The sequence below is a fragment of the Hyposmocoma kahamanoa genome, unplaced genomic scaffold, assembly GCF_003589595.1.
Source record: "Hyposmocoma kahamanoa isolate Upper Pololo Valley unplaced genomic scaffold, ASM358959v1 63, whole genome shotgun sequence".
NCBI classification, from domain to species: domain Eukaryota; kingdom Metazoa; phylum Arthropoda; class Insecta; order Lepidoptera; family Cosmopterigidae; genus Hyposmocoma; species Hyposmocoma kahamanoa.
This window is the reverse complement of record NW_020653851.1, coordinates 12,087,587-12,110,585: the sequence shown is the minus strand read 5'-3', so window position 1 is coordinate 12,110,585 and position 22,999 is coordinate 12,087,587. Positions and strand designations below refer to the sequence as shown.

Sequence of the window (22,999 nt, the reverse complement as noted above, 5' to 3'; positions counted from 1 at the left end):
GAACGATGGCCTAGTGCATCCTTTACACAAAAGTGTGCCATTAGGATTTGTGAGATACTTAAAACATACGATAGGCATAATGTTTTAAATAAACAAGTTATTTTTCGTCCTATTTTCGTGTTTCATTTGATGTGTATTTTAGTAGCAGTAGAGCTACTTGAGAAAGAGGTCGTCCAGGGAAGTACTGCAACCTTACCTATTTCTACCGCCAAGCAGTAATGTTGGCATTATTACGTTCCGGATTTAAAGGCTTAAGGGTGCTGGTCAAATTACAAGGACATGTGATTTGTCAGCTTATGTCTCAGGGTGTAGTGGCAATGCCTCTCAGTCTTTGCGATTTAAGGCTCTGAGTGGCACTGCAACTGTTATGGATAGGCGTGTCGCTTACCTACAGGCGCACGATATTTTTCATCCCGTCCCTTGGTATTATAAAAAAGTATGTTTTTATGATTATTCAGACAAAAATTTAACACTAAGAAAAATTTCTTTGATCTGGCTGAATTCGAACCAGCGCCTTCAGCATGCCGTGTCTGGCGCTACGTAGCTCAGTAAAGTTGGGCACTTTACTGAGCTACGAAACAAGCCAGCAGAACTTACAATTTTTCTATGCTTGTTGCAGATTTTTGTTTTTGATTTTAAACGACTTTATGCTGTAGCGCCATCTGTGTTTTCATGATTTTCTATTTGATTACTTTAATATCAATTACATTTGAATCGCAAATTTATGATGTTTGTGAACAAAGCATATTTTTTAGATCTATTACAACCTCAAATGTTTTTTATTTATTTAAAAACAACGCCTAAGAGTACGTCCCGTTTATGTCGTAACGTTTTATGTATCGTTGGACAACTGTCGCATCTAGCCTGTTCCCATATCACGACTATGTTGGGACTGTGTCGTGGACGTTTATTTTATCGTTGGACGACTTCCAGCTATTCCCACTAGATCGTTACGACAATTTATCGGTTCACGGCAGCCGCCTTGTCGTTTGCACGGCAGAATCGTTTCAAGTTGCGATTATTTGTCGTCACATGTTTATCGTGACGCGTTATTTACCGTCAGACGACTGTCGGTTAGCTCTTCCCATTGTCAGGACAGTCTGTCGTTGTAACGTCAAAAAAGTCGTGAACGACAGTTAATCCTGGTGTTCTATGTGTGAACAACTTCATTTAAATATACAAGTCACGACATTTTAAACTGCACGGCTATCTGTCGTCACTACATAATGGGAACGCGCCCTTAGACAACTGGATAGATTCGTAAATAACGCACACACTCAACATAACGCACACACTCAACATAGAAATACATAGACAAAGTTGCATAGTTAATTACGAAAAAAAAAACACAACCAGTTATACATTAATACTTATACACAATTAGCTCCCTATGTAAATACACAAAGGCTCAGGGACATAATATATTTTGAGGCACTTCGCGGCTCGTGACAGTTAATGCTGGGGTGCCACAGGGCTCCGTGCTGTCGCCCACGCTGTTCCTTCTGCATATCAATGACTTGTTGCCTTTTGGCAACATTCATTGCTATGCAGATGATAGCACAGTGCACGGTTGCTATTATAAGCAATCGTCAAGCACCCGGGAGGACCCTGAGAGAAACCGGGAAAAACTTGTCGATGAGCTCAACCATGTTTTGGAACATATATCGTCGTGGGGCTCCCGAAACTTGGTTGAGTTCAACGCCAAGAAAACCCAGGTATGCGCGTTCAGCTCCAAAAAATCCCCATTCCTTCCACTTCCCCATCTTCAGGGTACAACGCTGACGCTGCAGGACAAGCTCAGCCTGCTGGGGATGAGCATCCGGAAGGACATGAGCAACAAAGATTATATCGAGAGCGTCATCTGTACCGCGTCGCGCAAGCTTGGCAACCTGAACAAGGTGCACCGATTTTTTACTCCAGAGTTGCGATACCTGTTGTATAAAGCTCAGGTCCGAAGCAGCATGGAGTACTGTTCGCACCTTTGGGGCGGCTCTGCCAAGTACTTGCTCGATGCCCTAGAAGGACTGCAGCGCTACGCCTTCCGTGTTGTCAACGATCCTCATGTAACTGAGCATGCGGAGTCGTTACAGCTTCGCAGAGATATAGCGTCTCTTAGCGTATTCTATCGCCTGTACCACGGTGAGTGCTCTGAAGAGTTATTCAACCTTATCCCTTCCTCTCCTTTTCATCAGCGGACCACCCGTGCCGGACTGCGTTGCCACAGATGGACGGTCAGTTCAATACCGTCCCGCACTAAATAGTTTGGCAATTCGTTTTTATGCCGAACCATCAAATTGTGGAACCAACTCCCGGCGCATGTATTCCCTCCCCTCTACAACATCGGGTCCTTCAAACGTAGTGTGAAGAAGCATTTGGCCAGACCGGCAAAATGATAGTGACGGAGTGAAGATATTTGTGTTTTCCATCCGTTACTCTCATCTCTGGACTGTATTCGCACTTTCCATCAGGCGCGGTGCAGTCATTTTGCCGAGTCACAATAAAAAAAATAATAAATAAATAAATAAATATGAACACCAAACATAGCTTTAAACCTCGGTATCAGTAGTATCCAGAAGTTCGCAACCTTCATAGGTATTCAGTTTCCAAGTATAAATCAGTAAACATGCAGAGTGTCAAACGATTATGGAAAATGTGTTATTATTTTCAGGATACACAGCGTGCGTTTTCTAATCCAAATTTAGTAGAAAATCCAAGAAATAATACAAACTTCACAAAGCAAATATTATTGAAATGGAAGCTTCAGAATGATGAACGGGACAAACCAACACAGAAGACTATTACAAATTCTTATAAAAAAGTTGTTGAGGAAAAAAAGATCGGAGACACAGTAAATTTGACACAAAAAATGAGGATAGCTTCAAATACCATACTAAAAATAGGCAAATGCAAGAGCGTCACTAGAAGCAAAAATTTGTCAAGACGATGGACCGAAAATATAACACCTGTGATATTCACAAATAAAGAAACAGAATGGGAAGAAATGCCTACGGTTACTACAGATAAAACCAAGCTAAGTGTACTGTCTGATGCTGTTGTGGAATTATTACTAATGACGTCAGACAGCAAAGAAAACGTCAGGAAAGTTAAGAATATTAGAAAGAAAAGAGCACAAACATATACCGGTGAATATTTAGAACGTGAATTATAACGTAGATCGAACAAATACAAAGAAAAATTTCTTTTGTCCGGTTAAATTCAAATCAGGATTTGTTGCCAGAGCGGGGCTCTCCCAACTGAGCTCGACAACATAGAGAAAATTTCATGAATTTCTTTATGTAGTCGAGGTTTGTTTTTGATTTGAACAGTTTTTTGTCGTAGCAATAGGTATTCATAGGTTTCTTACAAATGGAACGACGGTAAAAATGCCGTTTGACTAAGACAAGGATCGACAAAAAGCATATAGAGAATTTTGTGAGGTCTGCTGATTCGTTCCCCCAATAGCCCCAGTATGGCAAACTGGTTTGAATCCAGCCGGATTGAAGGATTTTTTCTTTGTATTTGTTCGATCTTTGTATCAATAATGACTCTTAACTATTGGAGTATTTTCACAATAGTATTAATATCATGGTCATAAAAACATGATATTCAATAAAATATATATCGCGATTAAAACTGTTGAAGGTCTCAGATCATTTAAAACAACTGAAATAAACTCGGTAATTTTAATTTATGTCAAAAGTGTAAAGCAACATGTTTCATGGAAGACAAGCATTGAGTTGATATTTAAATTGAATATTGCAGGAAAAGTATACTAATATTATTTACTAATCAAGTTTTATTGAATGTCAGGATATTTCACCACCATGATATTAATTTTTTTTATGAAATTACTCCACTAGTTTGTTATAATAATTAAACAAAAATCGAACACTTAGAAAACATTCATCGCGACTGCCAATTAAGCTACTGAACGAACCAACGGACCTCACGAATTCATCCATGTGCTAGTTGCAAATATTGGTTTTGGTTTTTAACGAGTTTTTTGCTGTAGCGTCATCTGTGAGAAATCTATGAAACAATAACATTATTTACGTTTTACTATAATATTATTTTTCGTTACAGTTACACACAAACCCTATTGGATGCTGATGGAAACCTCGGCACAACAGATGGCTTCGATGGTGGCACATGTATTTCGGCGGTTATGGAGGGCGACTCCTTACTCAAGGTCACAAAAATTCACTCCAGAAATGCTGCTTACGAGACCAGTGTATATCCTCATGGATAAAATAGGTCAAAATATATTCCCGATAGATAAACGATTTGCACAGGAACAATGGTAAATGTAGGTACCAATATAGATTTGTATTGTTTATAACGTTTTTTTACTTCTCCTTCTTCCTTATCCTTGACATTCAAATAAACAGGTATCTCCTGAAGAATGTTCTTGTAAACTTGATACACAAGAGTATAGGTAGATACCTTAGTGATTATTGACATGCACTTAAAAATTAATGGAACAGACAAATCAATACTAGCACCAGTGATGTTTTCTAAAGTAAAATAATAATTAATAAAACATGAACGCTATTACACCTATCTGATATAGTTACATTTTTAGAATAAGCTAGAAAAACGGGTTTTATTATAATTGGAAATTAGCTTTAAAGTATTTATGGAAATGGTGGCCATAAAAAATGTAATTACGAACGTTGTTTTAGAATGATCATGTCTTTGAACTATTTATTGGACAGTTTAGATGCATATTGTAAAAGCAATGCATTACGAAAGCTTCGTCAAGATGGGAGGCATATCCAGTCGTTTTCTTTCTACGGCTGTGGGCGGGGTAATATTTAGTATATAAGTCTGGTGAGTGGATCACCGCGCGTATTATAGTCATCCGAGTTCGGCGTGCCTCCGAGATGAAGGTACGCTCCAAATGTCCAACCTTGGGTGACACTTCTGATAGTTTAAAATAAGTGATCTTATTCCGCACTCTTTCGCTATACCTCAATTAGCAGTTTGCATTTTAATGTGAAGTGTGAAAAGTGATTTGAAATATTACGTTAAAATATACCTCATATTCTGATGGTGGTTTTTTCAAGAAATTAATAGTTTGTGTTTCTTTTTGCATTTTTACTTATAGGATTAATTTAACGTGTGGTGTAATTTACAATAAAGGTGAAAAATTTTACGTGAAAGCAATTCATTAATTCAGCCAGGGAGTTCTATTGTATTAATGGAACTGTCACACTCAATGCAAAAATACAAGATGCATTTTCAGACGATTCAATTGTTACTGATATTCCTAAAATATACGAGTATTTGTTTGATTTTGTACATATTAGACTTTATTAAACCGCGTTTGACGTAGAAACGTACTTACTTGATATGTAAGTACATATTGAGGTTATAAAAATGTTGGTTAATTGATTTGATAACATGTAGTTTTGAAATCAATTAACTTAGGTCCAGCAGTTAGGACTCTGGACTTTAGATGAGGAGATACCGGGTTCAATGCCTGGGCCCATTAAGGAAATGATTTTCTTAAATCATTCTTGGTATTCTACTACCTTTTCGTTACTGTGGTAGTCACAGTACAGGGAATTTCCTAGTTTCAGACAATTGGTATTATTGTTTCACTATACGTTAGTGTTGAAGGAATTATTCACTATGTTACGTCAAAAATGAAAAAAATCGTAACATATATATCAAATCTTACATACCTGTATGTATAAACCATCTTGGGGAGTTTATATAAATGTTTATTTCGCAATCTAGGCTGAATTAACCAGTATCAATTATTTTTATACCAGTGTACACTATTTGGAGTAATTTTTAAGACTTTCTTGGTCGTTGTCATAATTATTTATTATAAAACAACCCTAAAGGTAATAAGAACAGTGACGATGATCTTTAAAAAAGGCCAAGATAAACACATTGGTGACTCTTTAGGTATTTCTGCTATTGTTGGCTGGCGTGGCGACTGCTTCAGCGGGGAACGCAATAGCCTGGCCTGGCGCAATCCCTGTCTCCAGAATACTGCAGAAAACCACATTATCTCCTGAGACCAAGACCTTCAGCTTTCCATTATCTCAGTACATTAATGCGGTAAGTAGTTACATAGGAAATAACGACAAAATAACTTAATTTAAATTTACATACATTATAATTCCTAAACTGGTTCTAAACTTTTTAATTAAACTCGCATTAGAGACCGTTCATAAATGACGTCATACTTCTAGAGAGAGGGAAAAATGTATGAAAAATACGGCAAAATAAAATTGACATATAATATACATATAAGTAAAATAAATATGCTTAGTTTACCACGGCGCATCTTTCAGCATGATGAAAGTAACATCGAGAGGTTTAATCATAATTGGTGAGAAGACTACTTTGTGTATGTTGGAAACGCAAAGATTTTTAGTAATAAATCTTTATGTCATTTTCGAAGCAGTAACTAAACCCCATCAAGGGCACATTACGAGGCCGGGGGTACTATTTGGAACCAATCAATTAATACCACATGCATGTTATTTCATTCCTACCACATATTTAACGAACTTTTTGTATGAACTAACACATGTACTGTACATCTTAACTGGTAAACTATAGAGCACAAACCAATGTAATATTTTAAGACCTTATGTTATTACCCATAGTCATGCAATAAATGTATTCTTATTCTTATTCAAAGGTCGAAAAGGACGTTCAGTTTTTAATTGTACTTCCAAAAGAAACCACCACTCGATTTGTGGTAAACCAGTAAGGTTTACAGGAGTAGTGCAATTTGCCTATTGCCAATAAATTACAGTCAACTGAAATGGTCTTTAAATTTACGAGCTCGTCGAGATCCTCTACATCTACTTTGGGTCTGGCGGCTGCAGTGTTCAGTAAGTGAAAGTTTTTAGGGCCTGTTTAAACAGGAAATTTAAATTAAAAATGACTATTATGTTGTATAATTATATGCAAAATTCCAAGTAATAACGTAATAGTAATTTTTGACAAATGTTTATAGTTTCTTTGGAAAAATATGTTATAACAATTTCAAAAGGCGCATAGAATTAATTGTACTACGAAATATTTATGCAGGAGATATTAAATTCAGATATATGCATAATCTCGCCGCTTATTGCGTCATCACTCAATTATTTCTGGTTTAATAAACATATTTTTTATTTATTGACGGCAATGGTAGTCGGTAATGATAGTACACGTACTCAGATTTAATAGTAGAAGAGTTCAATGGGCAATTAATAATAATGAGGAAGTTCAATTTAATCAGTCTAGTTCTACTTTGTAACGTAGGAAGGTTCAAAATAATTCCTTACACTTTGATTAATTATACTTTTCATTCTATTACAGTTGCCGGTACCCTATCAGTTTCAAACTCCACAATATGCTTACCAATATCCGCAACTAAATCCTATTTCTCCTGTACACCCAGGTTTTGGGTTGCACGTACAAGGGCCGCCTTACTATACAAGTGGTGCTATATATTATCCACCAGTAGCACCCGTCAGTCCTATTGCTACTTACCCTACGATCATTCCCGCCATTCCCGGGCCTGCCCAACCGCCCCTGCAATCTCAACACCCAGGACTACCCCCTGCGGATCAACCAGCTGGTGATGCCGATACTGCTGTCGTTGACTCAGCTGAGTTCCCGCTACAAGACCAACAACAGTCTTCACCAGCACCAACACCTCCCACATCACAATTCCCGCCAGCAAGCAACTTCCCCTTTTTCCCACAGCAAGGACAAAACCCGCAAAATCCTCCACAAAACGTACAAGATGTAGAGTCATCCAGCCCGCAGACGCCGGAAAGTTCTGGCTCTCCGTCCTTACCTCAATTCCCGCAGACTCCTCAGTTTCCTCAGTTTCCTCAATTTCCTCAATTTCCTCAGGGTTCAGGGACGCCCTCATTTCCCCAATTACCACAGTTTCCGTCCGTACCTGGTTTTCCTCAACTTCCACAATTCCCATCAAATCCATCAAGTCCTCAGCAACCCGCCCCCTCTCCCCCCTCGACTTTCCCTTCAGGTAACAATGACGACAAAGGACTGAACGATGAAGACACAGTATCTATAGAGTCGATCTAAAAATGTTAATCCTATGTATTCTTAAATAATATACTTTGTAGTAAAATTGAAGATTATTTTTATTTTTGGAATAATTTAAGTATCTACTGTTAGCATAGTACTTACTAAGTGTTTAAATAAATATTATAAAAGTATTCTCATGTATTATAATTCTATTCATACACATTAGCATTAAATTAAAATACTTTATTACAAAAATTATACGATGAATACCGTGATAGCTATACTATAAATATTTTATTTGTGTGAAATGGAATTAATTACACACTAAATATTTTATAATCGTATATATTAAATAAAAATAAAGTCTAGATTACCAGATACGTTCATTTCTTTCGAGATGCCAATCTTCCATGTCAGTGTAAGTAGTATTCCTGCCGTAGATACCGACAGTATAATAGAAATTATAAGGGAACCGATCGGTACTGAACTCAATGGAGATATTGTAGCCACCTACACCTTGGATTTTTGGATCCGCCCATCGGTTAGGAAATAGCATATTCACGCAGAGTATTGTTGTTTCCAAGCCGGCGGATAACTGTAAGAAATGTTAGGTTGACTTTGAATTCTCTTGACACGTGACAGTCTGCTGCAGCTGTACAGCACTATAAGGCTCCAATTTTCAACGCGTCTTATCCGAAAACTACAAAATTGTATGATTTGACCATGATAGGTACTTTATTAGATACCTAGAGCTGTGTGTGTCAGAATTGTTTCCTTTTTAACCGACTTCAAAAAAGGAGGAGGTTCTCAATTCGACTGAATGTTTTTTTTTGTACGTATGTTACGCGATAACTCCGGTATTTGTGCACCGATTTTAATGATTTTTTGTTGGAAAGAGAGTACCTCCATAGTGGTCCCATTTAATTTTGAAGAAAATCATCCACCTTTAAAAGTGGCTGTTGCATGAAGATTCATTTTTATAAATAGCGCCTAATGATTGCTCCTTATAATAAAATTTAGCCATTTTATTCAACCATTAAATTCAATTATTTTAATGGTTGATTTTGCTATTCTCTAATTCAAGGCGTTTTTCTCTCTCAATATACTTTGAGTAGTGAGAATCGATTTTTATTATCTCCTGTGTCAAGTCCTATATAGTGGCGAACTAGGGATATTTCAATAAAACTTGGCAAATAGATGTAATTCCACGTACTTTTGAGGTCGGTTTTTTTAGTACTCTGTACTGAGATTATTATGATATCAAGTGATGGGAACTTATTTAGATTTTTGTGGACGCGATAAACACGCTGTGCACCTGGTGGTAAGCGACACGCTAGTCCGTAGCAGTTGCAGTGCCGCCGCAAGGTCTGACTTTTATATCGCAAAGATCTGAGGGGCACTGCTACTGCACCTGTCACCTTGATACATAAGTTGACAAGTCCCAAGTGCCTGTAATTACACCAGCACCATTAGTCTTCAAAATTGGAACGCAGAAATGCTCACATATCCGCTTGGCGGCAGACATAGGTAAGGTGGCAGTACTTCTCTGGACGAGCTGTTTCACAAGAAGCTCTACGGTTACACTTTTTTTGTTGAAAATTGCACCTTACGTCATGTTAATAACAAATAAAACTTTGCATAGCTTAACCTCTAGGTGAAGAATACGTACTTGGAAAAAAATGTTCATCACGCCAGGTGGGTTACCGTTTATCTGAAATTTTTCCGAGTAGAAGAATGCTAACCTATTTTTCTTGTGCTCGCTTTTATAACACCAGTTTCCGCACACATAATTGCGACCCTTCCACCCTTGAAGGACTTCTTTTCTTCTTCTGAGAAAACCTTTAGCATAACCCCCTTCTGAAAGGATATTATAGTTTATTAACGAGGGGTTTCACAAAGGTGGTGACGAAGCGGCATGTATAATGAACTCGAAACTTACTAACTCCAGCATCAGTGAGCGTAACCTTATTAGGGTATGGCAAAGGTAGTATGTGTGCGGTGACGGTGTTGATGATCCAAGATGAGTAGGGGTATACATCGATATAGACGGGCGGCTGTGCGTTGAGCCGTTGACGTTGCGCGCGCCGGGCGCACGGGACTGAGGCTGCCGCTAAACCCATCAGCTCGAAGTTACCAACCTAGATTTGAATTCAGTTACAACTTACTTTTATTACTTTATTACAACTACAGAAAGAGTTATAGTGCGTACAAAGGATCTAGATTTCATCATTGAATAAACTAAACAGTTGGGATACAGGGCGTTAAAATCCCATTTTGACAAATCAATAACTCGTACGCTTGGTATAATAAAACCACATGTGATTTTATCATATGAAAGTCAATAGTACGAACTTCATGAAATAAATTAATGTATGTATATTGATATTTTACGACTCTCCCACTTAAGCATCAAAAAGTCATCGACTACTTCCGTTCGTAGAATCTGTAAACCTCTTTCTTGAAAAGTTATCCTATGCAGATGTGGCCTTATTACAAGAGTGCGAACTTTCGGCCTTCAAATTCGGTGTTTCTTCAAAATAAACCGTGTAGTATATTGTATAGATAGCACGAACCATTGAATGGGTGACAATTGGAGCTCCGGTTCGTACTCCGCATCCCGAGGAACAGAGAACGTGACTTACTCCTTCGCTGCCAAGCCTCTAAGGAACAAAATTACATTACGCTATATAAAATATTGCTGAAGACTGGACAATTGAAACACCTTTCCTTGCGAAAACAACAGTGATATACAATCTTCATTTATTAATCGAAAAACGACATTTGTTACTGCATTTGTAATTTTGATCAATTACATTCAATATCAATCCAAGTTTTATTTTTAGGCAACAAAATTATAATATATATTAGTGGAAAATCTGATGTTGTTTATTATTTATTCAATTGCGCTGAAACAGCTGAATGGATTTTACTGAAATTTGGACTTAATTGATTTGGTTTGGTACTTAAGCTATTATTTTAATCAGGACAAAAAACGCGTTACCGATTTCAAGCGATGTCTTTTGCAGTCTCTATGAGTATACAATTTTAATGACTTTTTGGCCATTTTCTCTACTGTGAAGTCTCTTGGGACACCTGCAAAAACAAAAGCGGTATGATACTTGGAAAATATTCACGATATATCTTGTCTGTTGGGCTAGGACGACAGGGAGCGACTAGCGCGAGAGCGACATAAAGCGCGAGGTACTGCCAATCTCGCAAAGAGATCACGCGCTCTATATCGCTCTCGCGCAAGTCGCGCATTGTGTTCCTAGCCCTACTGGCTTTATTCTTTACTATATGTTTACTATAAACTAATTTAGACACACGGTATTGTATTTGGTTGACGTTCAGAAAACAAATGGCGACCCACTTACTATATATTACATTATTTCATGTACCACTTACATTGACTTCGAAGCAAAACGACTAGATACCGAAATGACCATATCGTTAAATAGACCACATAGTAAAACCACAAGGTAACTACGTTTAGTTAAATTTTTTTTATATATTTTAATATTTTAATAAAGTTTAAAGTGGAATAAACTTTACTTTATAAGTGTACTTCATTGGCTTACAAATAAATCAATGGTGTATTTTCTGTGTGCCACATAAAAGCAAAAAGTTTCGGCATATTTTACGAATAAATACTAGCCAGTTGAAATCTAGGTGTCATGACGTTTAATGATGACTTCTAAAGTGTCACTGTTTTGTAATCGCTGCTATAATTTTTCAATCGTATGAAAATATAAATATACAAACTATTTTCTCAAAAATATTTCCACTATAAAGTACAATTTAAAGTTATAAGTTTGGTTCCATTTTATACTTTAAATTGTTTGGTAATTTTAATTTAATTAAATTAATTAATTTTTTTAATTATTAATTTAATTAAAAATTTAAAAAAAATTAATTTGAGTTGGTAAGGTCGGCTGTGGCCTACAAATAAAAATACAAATTACAAAAATTTTGCTTAATTTTTTTTTCGTGATGAATGATAATACTAAATGAACCAAATTGTAATTTGAAAAACAATAACAAAATCTAGTTATTTTGCTACCTTGTCGTTTTACTATGTGGTTCATTTAAAGGGCATTTCGATATCTGATTGTTTTGCTACCAAGTCATTGTAAATCATAGTCTTTCTGCAGAGGTGGTCGTGTTGCGATCTAGTCCCTATACTGATCAAGTAATTTTAAAGATATAGTCATTATGATACCGAACCCTTACATTAAACAATATAAATATATGGACGATTTCGAGCTGCTTTCTAAAAAAAAATTTGTGCACGACATTGGATATTGAAAGGAAACAATAAGAAAACAGCAAATTGTAAATCGAAAGTTATCGAAATTGAAGACCAACAACTACAACAGTATATTTACGGTGGAACTGATATTACTTTTTAACTGTTAGTATGTAATAGTAATAATAATGCACACACTCAACATAGCCCCGGAAACCCTGTGTCGCGGGTGCCATGGACACGCACATAGACAATCATAAATTACACCCAAACTCACGAGAGAAATAAGTAGGCCATACGAATATTTCTACCGGTCCGGGAATCGAACCTGGGACTTCTGCGTGGCAGTCCAGCATGGTAACCGTTCGGCCAAGGAGGCAGTTAAATATGTGAAGAAGTAATAGGAGTAGGTACAATGATCGCAATGGAAATATTCACTCAAGGGAAAAATTTGTCTCCGTGAAACGTGAAACATTTCAAATTATGCTTAAAGAATTCATTTAAAAGACTTTAGCAGTTAATGCATTATGTCTATGCGTAATGTGACTAGATAGTTTAAAATGTTTCAAAAGAAAAATTGTAGCTTTACTTACTACTAGTTGTTAAGTTTTATCATGACATTAAAACGATACAATTAAATTTACAAGTTCTATATCAATTTAAACGTTTCGAAAGAGGTAATCAGGTTTGGTATGTATAAAGTTACTACATAGTTACTAATCTATCACATAAAACCAAAATCCTGCAAGACACTGTACAGTGCTTTAACCGGTTTCAAAAAAGGAGCTTTTTTTGTGTGTATGCTACGCGATTACTCCGACACAAAGTCATAAATGAACTGATTTCTGTGATTATTTTTTTGTTCGAAGACGTTAGTGGTTTCATTTAATTTTAAACAAAATATTACACTTCTAAGGACGGCAAATTAGGGTATGAATCTGCTTTATAGAGTTTCACACTTAACAAATAGATCTGATGACAAACTTTTGAGGTCGGTTTTTTTTGATAAAAAAGTTCTAATTACTTATGTAAATTCATAACTACAAGAATCTATCGGCTGTTATTAAGGAAAATCTATTAACTTTTTCGATATAAATAGCTTATTTTGCAAAGTCAATTACAATGGCTAGATAATTCTCTAATATCTAACGTACAATAGTTATTTTTGATATAAATGCGGAAAGTTAGTCATTATTTACGAGTCTCGAGGCTTCTTGGCCCGAGCCAGAGGCGAGGGTCAAGACGCGAGAAAAGTGAAAATGACAAATCCGCACGTGTATCAAACGACGTTTTTTAATACATTTGCGAAAAAACTACATTGAAAATAAAACAAAACAGTATTTAAAAAAAAACTCATTTTCTGCTAGTAAATTAAAATAATGAAATACAACCACTGCAACCATTATATAAATAAATGATTATTATTATTATTATTATTTAAAAGTCTAAGGAAATCTAGTTCTAACGTGCTATTTTTGTTTATTTTCTGTAATATCGGTCTGTAACCACTTTTCATATTATGAAGTCCTGGTACTTTTGTTTAAACTTCTTTGGGAACCCGTGCACGGTAGTGAGATACAATTTATCTGTAATACATAGAACAAATATATACATAAAAATCTCGCCTGTCACCCATTCAGGGGTAGGCAGAGACTGCGGACCTCCACTCGATACGTTCATTATATAGTATTTGTAAATAAATATAAGTTTTAATGACGAATGACTTACGTCACAAAGCACGTAAATATTAAATAAATATACAACTTCTTTAGTTCTGTGCTTAAGATTTGAAACAACAGTAAATTAAAAAAAATGGAAAAGTAAAAAGCACTACAGTCAATTCGGGTAACTTTGAATCGTGGTGTAACTTTGAACGTAGTTGCGTAAAAGATTTAAAAATTTATTTTATGTATGGCATCTTTTATTTTTAGTATTGAAACTGTATAAATGGGAACAAAATTGTTAAACGAAAGTTATGAAAGAAAAAAGTAATGTTAAATTGTATTTTTTTAAACTTTCGCAGTTTTTTCTTGGTGAAAGTAGTTTGGTGTGATTTGTTGCTCAGTTTTAGAATCGGAATTAAATATATAAATCTGAATATTGACTGGTAAGTTTTGGTTTCCATACTTAAGTAGAGGTTATATATCGCTTTTTAAAGAATAATTTAATTTGGTTTTGTATTTACGCGTAAAACGAATTAGATTTTGACGACGTTACCAAACAGAGAAATTTGGGTAACTTTGAATGTGTTTGACTGTGTTTTTAGAGAAGAGGGTAGTCTGTTTCCAGGGAGAGTTCTAAAAGTTACTCCTTTGGAAATTACTGTCTCAGTGCTCCAAAAATGCTTTTTAGGAGGTTGGTCTTGGCCCTCTAACGTTGAGACATGTCAAGTTAATAAAGCCGATATTGTGAATATTATAAAAGAGCAACAACTATCTAGAAAAGGCGGCCGTATTTATATTGATGACGATATTTTATTCAAGGAGTGGGGTGAATAGATTTTTGTTATGTATTTACTTTGTCTAAAATAATTGTTATAGGTGATTCATTTTGATCTCGTTTGATAGCTAAATAAGCGTAGAATTTATTATTAAACAGAAAATTTTCATTTTTATTCGCATTAATTAAAAAATCTAAAAAAAAAGTTTTTCATTTCAAGTAAATTAGTTCGTCTCGTTTTATTATGGCAATACCGAGTCAAATGTCGTTTTTGAACGCATTGTCAGGAATATTTGGACAGATTCACATCTAAAAAATATGAATATGTCGTATAATCTTACACAAACTGTAAAATATCTAGTAAATATACGGTTTCCATATCGAAGGCTTATCTTATTCAAAAATACCCAAAATTCAAGGCAACTTTGAATGTGACTTTTGGAGCAAATCTAGAACAGTTTTGTTGAATAATTACTAAATTCCTTCTATAAGAACGAAAAAAGGGCTTAAAAGAACACTATTCAGTTAATAAAGTAATTGTTAAGAAACATAATTAAATTTGAAATTATTAGAATAACGCAAAAAATGTTCAAAGTTACCCGAATTGACTGTAGTGCGAAAATTCCAACTTTCGGCACGATTTTTAGTACGAAAAATACCACGTTTTGAGTAACTGTATTAAAAAGTAAGTTTTATGTTGTTAACTTGAAAAATTACAAAAAAGAAAAAACTGGAAAATCACTTTTGCATATTCTCAAAGTGCTGTTTTTTAAACTACAAGACATTGGTTAGTCATGGTAATACTGTTATATACTTCTGTAGGTTGAAGAAACTTATTGGTGCCCATGGATTATAATTATTTTATTGGTGTATCCGACGGCGGGCTCACATATCCATTGTTCTGAAAATGGCCTCTCTTTGACATTCTGTTTTTAGTAGGACAAAAAATAACCTTTATTTTGGTCCACAATTGTGACATTTCAACGCACCGGACTTCGTGATCGTCACAGATACGCGTGAAAAAAAAAAACACGTGTGGACGATTATTGTCACGCGGACTAATGGCACGACCTAATTAATATCACAGAGCGATCCACGACCACAGAAATGGCACGTACACTAGCGTGCCTTATATTTATGGCGTAACAAGAACGTACAACATCGCGTAAGATTGTACATATTGTATACATATGTTAAAGCACTAGCAAATATAAACACATTTAAATCCACATTTAGTGTAGCAAATACCCGTTACATTTCACGGAGTCTCGGTTTGTTGAAGTGTCACAAATGTGGACCCACCATTTGGGGAGATCTTCAAAACGTATAAAAACGGCTTAGTAAGTAATAAATGCAAGGGACCAAGATTGCACGCAGTGGTATTCTATAATTTGAGGAATCCTATGCTCAAATGGTCGCCTCTGATGAAGATAGAATTATGTTATTTTATTTATAATAATAATAACGCACACACTCATAGAACGCACCAGGGAAACCTTGTATCGCGGGTGCCAAGGTCATACACATAGGCAACAACATATTGCACCCAAACTCACGAGAGTAATAAATGTAGATCATACAAATAATTTTCCCCGCCCGAGAATAGAACCCGGGACCTCTTCTTGGCAGACTAGCATTGTAATCGTTCGGCCACGGAGGCAATAAGTTTCTTTGCGAATTGGAGTACTTATTTTGTACGCAAATAGTAGTGAGATCTAGAGTGTTTAGTTACAGTACTGTATAGTAAAATGTCGTTTGCTTACCACTGACATAGTCTACAAGAAATACGACTTTAGTTCTTTTCTTTCTTTGCCGCTCTTCCAAACTTGGTAAACAAATTGGTACAGCGTAAACTGAAAAAAGAAAGTTTTTGATTATAGAACGTAGGCATAAACTTTATTGAACATATCGAGTTCTTCGAGGTTTTCGCGATTGTTACACATAGGAAATGAAACTATTTTTCCGGATTTAAATCGCGTATATTTGTTTTTTCAAACATTTTTTATTGAACATTACAACAGATATGGAAGAGCGGTAGTAGCCTTGTGGCAGAACCGTTGCTTCAATTGAAAGGTCAACGATTCGAATCTCCGTGGCGACAGGTACCTATGACATTAAGGGCGCCTTCAAATTAGACGCTTGTAGAAGCGCTGCAGTGGCACGACAGTGGCGCAGTTTGAATTACACAGTGAACGGGTACAGGTCGGGCGCGTGTCGGGACGGGAGCATGCTGTGTAATTCTGTGTATATATATATGATTGAAATCGTGGGTCGGATGGTCGGCGGATGTGTTTCACGCTTTATTGTGAATGCAAATACGGCGCACACGTGCCACGATAGTGGTGCTGCAACTGCGCTTCTAAATATTGTATGAAAATTGGAAGTTGCAGCGTGGCTGAAGCGCTATAATCTAATTTGCCCTATAAATTACGTACATTTATGAATGTTTAATATTTTTTTTATAACACACATGACACTCGTATCAATTGCCTGGTCTCTAACTAGGGAATTCTCAGTACTATGAATATCAGACAAAGAGAATTCATTATGGGGCACTTCCCAAAACACCTAGATCAGAACCAATTTAGAAAAGTTCATTTGCCAAATCGTAGCTGTTGTAATGTTACTTAGAAAATTAAAAGAAAGATGAGAAATTTCTAATAGAAAACCTATTGCATAAAGTTGACGAATTTTTTGACGTTATACCGATTAATACTTAATTTGATTAAAAAATACTGTTATTATTATTGTGCATTATTAATATTTATTATTAATAATATTTAGTGAGATAACATGGTCTAATACTAAATCTCAATACTACATTGCTTTAGTTTGTTTCTTTACCTCTGGTGTCATCTGTCTCTACAACAGCGATCAGCCGAAGAGATCTTCTAAAAATAAATACCTTGCTGCTGTCTAATCTTTGGCGTTCTCGAACAAGATTAACCAGCAACAACAACAAAACTGACACTGGCCCAAGCTTAGTGGCCGCTATTAAGGAAAAACAATAATAATAAGTATGTACACTTACGTGATTTCAAGGGTCGAAGTAGTTTGACGAGAGCCAGACTGTTTCCTACACCAAATCTGAAAAGCAGTTCAAATTATCAGTGCATTAGACGGTACATAATGATTATGAGAATGAATTACAGAAATCGTTAAAAAGAGAAACCTTGAGAATTCCGGATGCGGAATGATATCAGAGAAGGGCATTTCTATATATGCGCCCGGGCACTGAAGCCCCATGTGAATTTGTGATTTCGTCAAACCACAATCCTCTTCATCTCGCTCGTAATCACCGAATATAACGTTACCGCTGAAAAGCAAAATTGAACACCGTTTTTAAAGCTTTGCTTACTTTCAAAGGAACCCTATTAAAGTAAAAGCTAACGCGTATACGATGCGACTTTTAAAGTACATTCGAGTTTTTGATCATTTTGGAATGATTTTAATAGTGCAGTGGTTTGAGAAAAATGCCTGAAATAGATGATTTTTGAACAAGTACTGCTCATGATGGTAAGCTACACGCCTGTCCATAACAGTTGCTGTGCCACTCAGAGCTTTAAATAGCTAAGATCTGACGGGTGTCCCATGTGCCTGTAATTTCACCAGCACCCTCTTACCCTTCAAAACTGGAACGCAGCAATGCTAACATTACTGCTTAGCGGCAGAAATAGGTAACGTGGCAGTACTTCCTTGGATTAACTCTTTCACAAGAAGCTCTACTGCTACTAAATTAATTATAAATTTACGGTTCTAAACACTTAAAATTTGTTTTTTGTACCATTGTGGTGTAATACGTCCATATCTGCAGGTCAATGTTAAATAGGATATTAAATTTATTGAATATCAATATTTTATTTTTTTATTTTTAGTTTGTTATAAGTATTAATACAAATATCGAACACTTAGAATAATTTTTACGATCCGGCTGCATACTGTGCCTGATGGCCAACAGAGCTATGAAACGAACCAGCAGTTTTATGAATTTTTCTGTGCGCTTGTTGCAGATCTTTGTTTTTCGTTTTTACAGGTATGGTATGGGACACCTTACTCTTTACATGGATCGTAGTGGTAGTACGCAGAGAAATATTTGCAAAGAAAATATTAAAAGCATATTGGTATAAAATACAGGTGTTAGGGTGGCAAATCTTTCGTTGATGTAGTGTATCGGTGGACAGTTGGTAACGTACTACGTAAAATAAAGTGAGAATACGTGTTTAAATTAAAGCAGAGTCATACCGAAGAATGTATGAGACCATGTACACATATTACTGGTGAAATTACAGGCACATGGGACTTGTCAACTTATGTCTCAGGGTGACAAGCGCAGTGGCAGTGCCCCTCAGATCTTTGCGTCTTAAAGCTCTGAGTTGCACTGCAACTGTTATGGACAGGCGTGTAGCTTACCATCAGGCGCACGACTTGTTCGTCCCGTCACTTGATATTATTAAAAAAATACAGTTATTTTAATTATTTAATTATACGGAGAGTGTGTCACGGAGAGTGCGATGGAATTACACGATTTAATTCCACCTTCCCCTTTCCATCACCGAGGACTAGGCGTAGGCTTGGGTAGATGTGGAATCCATGTTGTGGATATTCCAAAGATTCGCACGAAGCGTTACGTTTCCACATTTTTATGGCGAACGATTATGATGTGGAATTTCCTGCCACTTTCCACCAGGTGAGATGGAAGTCAAATGCGCACTTACACTATATAAAAAAACATACACGTAGAATAGTTATACAATTTCACATAATGTGTTTCATGTAGTTCATATTTTTTTTATGTGATAAAAGCACTTTTGTCGTGTGGCTTACATATACGTGGGGCACGCTATAAGTTTCCGGAATGAATAAGAAAAAAATACTATAAATGGTCAAAAATGAATTTATTGTTTCTCAAAACATTCTCCGTTAGCGTTAATGCACTTTTTCATACGAATGAACCAATTTTGAAAACATTTATGCCATTCCTCCGTGACAATCTCTGAAACATATTTTTCATACTCTTCGACAGCCTCTTCATGTGATGAAAATCGTTGAACGCGTAACTGGTTCTTAATTTTTGGAAATAAATAAAAGTCACAAGGTGCCAGGTCGGGACTGTACGCGAGATGACTCATAAGGTCAACGTTGTTCACCTTCAAAAATTCATTTGTCCGTCTGGCCGTGTGAAAACTAGCATTATCGTGGTGCAAGATGATACGGCGTTTACGGTTATTGTTACGGAGTTTGTCAATAACTTCCGGCAAACAAATGGTCGTGTACCAATCATTATTCACGGTACAACGATTCTCCAAAGCAACAGTAGCCACGCGTCCAGTTTTATTAAAAAAAGAAGCAATCATCCGCTTAAAGGCACTTTGCACGCGCGCCACTTTGGTTGGTTTCGGCTCATCTCGAAAGACCCGTACGCTCGATTGCTGCTTTGTTTTGGGATTGTAACTATAAATCCATGTGTTGTATGTCGCATACGAAATTTGACGCCCCTTCTTTGAATCCAGTAAGCATGGCATTGCACCAAGTGACGCTATCCGTTTTTTGAGCCTCAGTCAAATTGTGTGGGATCCACAGAGAGCACAGCTTTTTTACACTCAAATGTTTGTGTAGTATTGATTGTATTTGACTCATGCCTATGCTCGAAGATGCCCGAATCTCATGCCTGTCTGTTTTGATTACACGGCGCACAGCATCGATGTTTTTGTCGTTCACAGCAGTGGACGGGCAACCATCACGAAAATCGTCACTGAGATTCACACGACCGCGTTTGAATTCTGTAAACCAGCTATAAATAGTGGTCTTGCATGGTGCTTTGTCGCCAAAAGCAGTTTGAAGCCAAGCGAAGCTCCGCTGAGCTGTTAAACTACACTTAAAGTCGCAGAAAATCAAACTACGAAAATTTTCGCGAGTTAACCCATGGTGATGTAGACAACCAATTTCTAAAATGACGCCACAATGTAAAAACAAGTGGCAGTAAGATGAAATAAACTGTATTCTACAGCCAAGGAGTTCCATTTTCAAATGTAATTACTTTTTGTATATTGTTTATGTAAGTGGCCAGTTCCGGAAACTTATAGTGCGCCCTATGTATATGGCTTTATTATACCAAGGGTACTATTTATTCTTAGTTATTTAATTCATAAGAGCGGTGGAACAACTCTAGAACGGTTGATTCTCAATTAAAGCATATTTGATTTAAGTTCTAAGTAAAGTAGATTTGTGAATTATTTAGTAGCATTACCTCTCGCTCAAAATTGTTGAAATCTGCATCTCACAGAAAGTTCACAAAATTTCCAAAATGTCTGAAGACCGATACACGCAGTGGGCTTGAAAGGCGGATTAAAGAGTCAAACTCCCTTGTTAGATAAGACAATGGGCTGCTAGCGGGTCTCCTTTATATATGATATAATTACTAAATTATCAGTTTTTATTTCTGTACAATATTACTGATACTACTTACAGTTTGTAATTTTTTGGCACTCGCAGCAAATCCATGGAAGTGCCCATAGCGAAATGTTTATGGATGAGAACTACACGTGGTGCTTTATTGTGATGTGGAAGGCCGGTTGTAACTAAAAAATATAATTTATTGTGAAAAGTCACAGAAAACATTGTAACACAAAAAGTAAATGTAATTGAAAAGTAAATGTTATATTTACAATAAATGAAACTTTGCAACTTTTGGTTTGTTAGTCAAATCAATACATATGATAAAATAGTAAACAGGTAAGTCCCTGTTGACTTTAATATTTTAAAGTAAAAGTCTACGCTATCTACAGAAGACACTTAAGCAAAACCAAAAACAATGCAAAAACATATTTTTTTTTAAATGAAATGAAATAATTTTGTCCGATGACGTCATGTTCCATAGACTAAATCGTATTTTTTTATTATACTAAATGACGGGATCATATGGACGGGACGAACAAGTCGTATGCCTGGTGGTAAACGTCACGTCTGTTCCTAATAGTTGCAGTGTCACTCAGAGCTTTAAATCACAAAGATCTGAGGGGTACTGCCACTGCGCCGGACACCCTGAAACGTAAGTTGACAAGTCCCATGTGCCTGTAATTTCACCAGTACCATTTCCCTTCGAAACCGGAACGCAGTAATTATCAGGCGCCTTAATAGTGATTCCAAAACATCTTAATATTATTTACTTGCCTATTTAATACTATACGTGAAGTATATTACAAACCGTGCACATAATGGATGACACCAAGCCAGGTAAAGGAGTGAGGTTTTAAAAGTCCATCGGGCGGCTGGTGGGCGAAATCATCATGGCATTCCGTAAAGTCTCTCATCACACTCACCGCAGAGTTGACAAACACTGAACAAACAATTAAAAATACCAAGTACTTACGATTGACGAGTGTAGATTATTATACAGCCACATATTTAGCTTAACACTACTTTAAAAGTAAAGTATCCAAAATAATGCAGTATTTTTTCAAAAGTCTGGTCGGACATTTTACCTTTAAAATTAAACAATATTCGACTGTCATTTTTTATTCTATCGCCGCTTTGTCAAAACATCTAAAAAAAGGCATTTTGTAAATTTCGATTTTTTTCCAATAAAGATAGATGATTAAATTGCAAGTTTAAGGCTAGTAGTGGTTACGCACAACGACTTTTAGCATCGATGCAATCGTGCGTTTCACAAACGCGCGTTTGCATCGCGCAAAGTCGCGGCAAACGCGTAACTGCATCGGTACAGCCTCTATGTTGTGTAATTATGTACAAAAAATCTGTATAGTTTTATGCACACTATTTTGCTAATTGTAAATTTAAAAGTGAAATTAATAAAAACATCAAATAAATTAGTTAATTAATTTCAAACGTGCATCGCGTGAGTATCGCGTTTGCATCGCTGCTTAAAGTCGCGCGCGTGTAACCGCTCTTATTTATCTTATTTATTGAAATCTAAATCTCGTTGCTATTTCATATTTTAATGTTTTGTTCTGCTAATTGTGCCGATGTGTGTCACGTACATCAACTGTCTGCAGACGACGTATGGAAATAATGAACGTATACATAAGCTGATTGGTGATTTAGTACATTGATAAATGAAGGTCAATGAGTACAGTGCATCTATTTTCTTAAAGTCTCTCGGAAAACTTCGGATTTCCGAATGCATCCGAATACAAATTTCCGTGTGTTGCGATCACTAGATTTATCATCTATCATAATTTGAATTAAGAATTATGAATGTACTTTAGTGTTGTTTTGTTTTGATTTCCATCTGAACTGCATAGAGCTGTAAAACTAAATTCCTTTTTATAACATAACATTTACTAC

The 22,999-nt window shown here is 36.2% G+C and overlaps 2 protein-coding genes across 2 annotated transcripts; one reads left to right on the top strand and one right to left on the bottom strand.

The window, feature by feature from the left end:
* The first annotated feature begins 4,864 nt into the window (after positions 1–4,864).
* On the top strand, positions 4,865–8,267 carry LOC113230372 (proline-rich protein 36-like). The gene is made up of 3 exons (XM_026464278.1): positions 4,865–4,889; positions 5,917–6,072; positions 7,330–8,267. The coding sequence occupies exons 1-3, from the start codon at positions 4,884–4,886 to the stop codon at positions 8,065–8,067; spliced, it is 900 nt and encodes a 299-aa protein (XP_026320063.1). The 5' UTR covers positions 4,865–4,883; the 3' UTR covers positions 8,068–8,267.
* Positions 8,268–8,380: 113 nt separating this feature from the next.
* Positions 8,381–22,005, bottom strand: LOC113229975. The gene is made up of 10 exons (XM_026463677.1): positions 21,900–22,005; positions 21,162–21,273; positions 17,868–18,011; positions 17,727–17,782; positions 16,459–16,548; positions 11,012–11,103; positions 10,584–10,670; positions 9,950–10,148; positions 9,680–9,867; positions 8,381–8,605 (listed from the first exon to the last, which is right to left on the bottom strand). Exons 1-10 carry the CDS (start codon positions 22,003–22,005, stop codon positions 8,381–8,383), a joined length of 1,299 nt encoding a protein of 432 aa, XP_026319462.1.
* Between the last annotated feature and the right edge of the window lie 994 nt (positions 22,006–22,999).

What these genes read in the sequence shown, in the direction of transcription:
- LOC113230372 (XM_026464278.1), top strand. An exon ending in TATCTCAGTACATTAATGCG is followed by an intron (nt 6,073 to 7,329) that starts GTAAGTAGTTAC and finishes ATTCTATTACAG; the next exon opens with TTGCCGGTACCCTATCAGTT.
- LOC113229975 (XM_026463677.1), bottom strand. Translation starts at nt 22,005, where the DNA reads ATGAGAGACTTTACGGAATGCCATGATGATTTCGCCCACCAGCCGCCC. An exon ending in TCTTGTAGACTATGTCAGTG is followed by an intron (nt 11,104 to 16,458) that starts GTAAGCAAACGA and finishes TTGTTTTTGCAG; the next exon opens with GTGTCCCAAGAGACTTCACA. An exon ending in TGATGAACATTTTTTTCCAA is followed by an intron (nt 8,606 to 9,679) that starts GTACGTATTCTT and finishes CATTTCTTACAG; the next exon opens with TTATCCGCCGGCTTGGAAAC.